This window comes from Fomitiporia mediterranea (genome assembly GCF_000271605.1).
Source record: "Fomitiporia mediterranea MF3/22 unplaced genomic scaffold FOMMEscaffold_140, whole genome shotgun sequence".
In the NCBI taxonomy this organism is placed as follows: domain Eukaryota; kingdom Fungi; phylum Basidiomycota; class Agaricomycetes; order Hymenochaetales; family Hymenochaetaceae; genus Fomitiporia; species Fomitiporia mediterranea.
Window position 1 is genome coordinate 1 of NW_006760525.1, and position 4,347 is coordinate 4,347.

General features: G+C 39.8%; 2 protein-coding genes across 2 annotated transcripts; one reads left to right on the forward strand and one right to left on the reverse strand.

The window, feature by feature from the left end:
- Positions 1-1,084: 1,084 nt before the first annotated feature.
- FOMMEDRAFT_162921 (uncharacterized protein) lies at positions 1,085-1,552 on the forward strand (the record flags this gene model as incomplete). The annotated part of the gene is made up of 4 exons (XM_007272133.1): positions 1,085-1,104; positions 1,156-1,345; positions 1,402-1,452; positions 1,505-1,552. 4 exons carry the CDS (start codon positions 1,085-1,087, stop codon positions 1,550-1,552), a joined length of 309 nt encoding a protein of 102 aa, XP_007272195.1.
- Positions 1,553-2,389: 837 nt separating this feature from the next.
- Positions 2,390-3,025, reverse strand: FOMMEDRAFT_162922 (uncharacterized protein; the record flags this gene model as incomplete). Its single annotated transcript, XM_007272134.1, has 4 exons — positions 2,390-2,461; positions 2,524-2,629; positions 2,683-2,949; positions 3,006-3,025. 4 exons carry the CDS (start codon positions 3,023-3,025, stop codon positions 2,390-2,392), a joined length of 465 nt encoding a protein of 154 aa, XP_007272196.1.
- Positions 3,026-4,347: the final 1,322 nt, after the last annotated feature.

Genomic DNA, 4,347 nt, shown 5'->3' on the forward strand with positions numbered 1-4,347 from the left:
CATTCTTGCCTATTTCTCACTCAGGAAAGGCATACTATATTTGGTCGAAAGGAATTTATGAGATACGCCACAGAATTAAGTCAATTGGAATGCATATCTTTTGTATAACCAGACATACTACTTAACAGTCTGAATTGTTCAATTAGATAAGTTATAAGTATACAAGATTTGCAAACCCTCTCTGTGTAATTAATTAATTTGAACAATTTATTGTAGATGTTTATCTGTGTGCTTTTGGATTCAATGTACAATATCTCTGTCCAAATATTACTACTCAGTAATTCTCTAATTTTGGTGGATCAACTTTGATCATTAAGTGAGATAAGTGATTTCATACTAAAAGCTTAATAGTTAATCTAGTAATCAGACAGTGAGTATGACTACAAAGAGGAAGAAGTAGAGTTCTTGTTAGATCCTACCCTGATTGTAGAAGGAGAAGACAGCCTTGACAACGGCTGTAATGAAGAGTGTAATGACTATACACACTGCCCTGGAAATACTGATGAAAGCCTGTTCTTAAAGAGCATGCAAAGACTAACCAAGATGGAGGACAAAGCAAGGGCAAAGATACAGGAAGCTCTCAAAGCTGAAGAGGAGTTGTTCCTAGCTCACTCGTTTCCTTTACTCTTACATAACTTTCTTTATCCTCTCTACAATATTTGTGTGTAATGTATCTGCTAAGTTTTAGTAATGTCAAATAAAATAAGATGCAAGTGAATTTGATGTTTGATCGATACTACAAATCTTGAGCATCATTTCAACACTGACATAAGCTATTTGTCCTTTGTAATCTTGATGCCCAATTACAAAACATAGGTGTACTGTAGTTGATACTAAATAACAAGACAATGAGGGAAGAGTAAAGACATGAGGCTGAAGGGCTTAGAAATAAATCTGAAATGAATGGAGGGAGGCAAAACTATAAAGGATGGACATAAATAAAATATGCGTTGTTTTTTTCCAGTTATGGAAAAAAGTAAAAATAAATCCCCTAATTGCAAATTCGTGAAAAACAAATAAGAAAAGTAATGGAACCTCAACTTTTATTCGCATCCTCATTCTCTCTGATACTGCCAACAACACAATGTCTTCCTCACTGCCCTAGTAAGCTCTCGCACTGTGCTGTATGATTTTTCTGCTCATTATACCTCCAAGTCCTATCTTGTACCTTACACCCCCATCACCCCAGTACACACTGCCGGCCGACCCACACGAAGTACAGATCCCTGATGCTGTGTATACAGTTTCCCCTGCTCAAATAAGAGCCGAGCAGTCGCAGCGCAAACGCCCAAAGTACTCGCGGAGCAAAACAGGATGTCTGACTTGCAGAAAGAAAAGGATTAAGGTATGTATGCGTTCACAGCACATTTTGCCGTGTCACTATACTGAAAGGTCTGCTAGTGCGATGAAGTTAAACCAATTTGTCGCCGATGTGATTATGGACAACGCGAGGTTTGTTTAAGCATTACCTAGCATCTTTCATTGAGCTGACCTACATTTGTAGTGTACCTGGCCAGACCTGACGAACTCAAAGAAAAAAGTGCAGCAGTGAAAGTAGCAATGTCATTATTACATCTGTAAATTGGATAAATATGTTTAATTTTCACACATTATAATAAATTAAAAGTAATTAGAATGAGTTAATATTCTACGATCCGGAGAACTTGACATATCGATTACCACAGAGATGAGCTTAGCTCTCGTAAGCGTGCACCATGTGTTATGTAAGCATCTGACGCGAAAGTACATACAAACTTTGGCGCTCATTGCGCTTCCGACTGGTTTCAGGCTGGCTTAACGGACCCTTGCCTTATTGGCCGTGCAGTATGGACGATGGTATCTTAGCATTTCTTTTGGATCTCCTCCGTGACAAAAAGTCTCGTTTTAACAAGTCCTACAGTGAGGATGCATACAGCTTCTATCGCAATCCGAACCTACAAGACGCACGAAAAGCAGCAAGCGTTGTAAATGACTTGTGAGAAAATCTCAACCAGCCCATTCAGTCATGGCCGGAGCAACTTGTCTTACAACATTTGCGAGATCGTTGTGATTCTATTTTATCAATGAACATGTACAGTTCAGTCACAAAGATGCTGGGGGCTGTTGAACGTCTATTGCTCCACGCAGAAGATAGGGAGATGTACGCAAATAGAAATGATTCATTAACTATGCACAGGCACTCCTTGACCGAATTGATAGTAGAATGGAGGAAACTTGAATTAATGGTATATAATTAATACAAAAGATACAGTAGCTTATATTATCACTAGGAAACTCTATTTGTGGAGTTATAATCTTGATAATAGATATATAGTACTAGTTGTAGTGTGTGCGTTATAAAAGTTAAAGCAAATATAAAGCAAGTACAATGCAAAAGAGTAATCTAGTATTACAAGATCTTTTTAACAATGTAATTACGAGCAGTCTTATAGGCAATAGTTGCCTCTTTAATATTGAATTCCTGTATATATTCAAGATATTATTAGCAAAAAAAGACAAGGAAGCGGAAGCAAAAAAACTTACATTTTTATCCACTGGTAAGTGGATCGAGCCTTCCCATTTCTTCTTCCCAAAGCACCTTATCAAAAGGTGTGGGTTGCCGTCGTTCGGTGACCGATGGATTCCACCCCTAAGAATAAAGTAAAATAAATAACAATGTTGAAAGAAAAAGGAAGTACTTACACAATTTTCGCCGTTTTAATACGGCTATAACGATCCGGAAGTGCATCCCTAAGCGCTCCCAAAACTTTCTCAGCACCGTCCCTGCAGTGTGCACGCATTGCGATATTCGTTTTGTAAGTCTTTTTTGAGTCCCAAGAAATCGGGGGAAAGGAAGGCGGCGTGCGTCCAGATCCTGTACAGAAAGCACGGACGGCCTGGGTAATGAAGGGATGCTTCACAGATACTAAGGTGCTCAATATTGAGGCCTGAGTTTGACGAAGGCACGCGCTGGAGCGTAGCATAATTACTTTCTAAAATAGAAGACAAGAAATATAACAACGTACCGAAATATAAGACCGTTCATGTTCAGCGTGATTGTGTTCGTGATAACAGAGCAAAGATACTCGGGGAGATAGACTTGGTGAAAGGGTCAAGTCGTGATTGTGTGTGCTATGGAGAAGCAGGTGATACTCGAGGGGATAGACTCGACGAACAGGTTGAGATCGTAGCAGAGACAGCGGTGGACTTGCTGGAATAGTAGGCGTAATGGATATCAAAGTGTATGTGTCGAAGATGTGAAATAGAAGAAAGAGAGCTGGAATACGTACGACGGAGGAATATCAGAACAGAGAGCACGAGATAGCGAGTGTTAGTTGACGCAAGGTAAGAAGGCTGCTTTATTGTGTGCAAGGGAATGGAATAGTAGGCATAATGGATGTCAAAACGTATGTGTTAAGGATGTGAAATAGAACCAAGCAAGCTGGAATACTTACGACGGAGGAATATCAGAGCAGAGAACACTAGAGAGTGTCTTCTTGCAGCGAACATGATATCGCTTTGAAGCAAGTGACGCAGGAGAAGCAGGAGATAGTAGGCACGCAGCAAGTCGATCAGTCCCTCATAAGCGGACAAAAGCGTATTCTCAGATAAGTCGTATTTGTCTCACATAAGTATTAGACATCGAGCACGAGAATTGAACAGATTAGACGTCGATTGCGCAGTAAACAAAGCAGATGTTCACGAAAAGTCGAAATTGGTTGATATAGAAAGTGTCTCGAGTTGAGAGGCACTGTAGCGACGAGCGTTGGAGGAACGCATTTCATCACGAGCGTATTTCAAGCGATATTACACAGATGCTAGGTTGAGAAACAGCGTCGTTGAATAATTTTATTCCAATATGATGCCGTTCACCGCGGATCGGGTTAAGGAAACTTGGAATTATATCGCGCGTCGCGAATGTGATCAACGGATCGTCATTTGCTGCGCGTGACCAAAAACTTCCCTTATGTGTGCTGCGTATGATAGGCGCACATGACCATCCACAGTACAACTCAGCTCAATGGCTTCATCTAGGTCTGCTGTGTGTTCATGTTGCTGAAATTTATTTTGCAGGGTAATTGAAAAGCTGATTGGCCATGGTCTGCAAGTTTATCATGCTGCTGAAAATTGAAATTAAAGACAATTTACAGGGTTATTTAGGTTATTTAGAGACACAAAACACTTGAGATGACTATTGGCATAGATTTGCAGTTAGAGTGAGACAATTTCAGCTATCAAGGAGTAAACATATCAACTAGCACAAGAAATGGATCAGGATAACTTGATCAATAGCAAGAAGTGAGTGGTAAGAAAGTAAGTATATCAGATAACAAGAAATATGTCTGTAATTCTACACCCTTGCCTTTT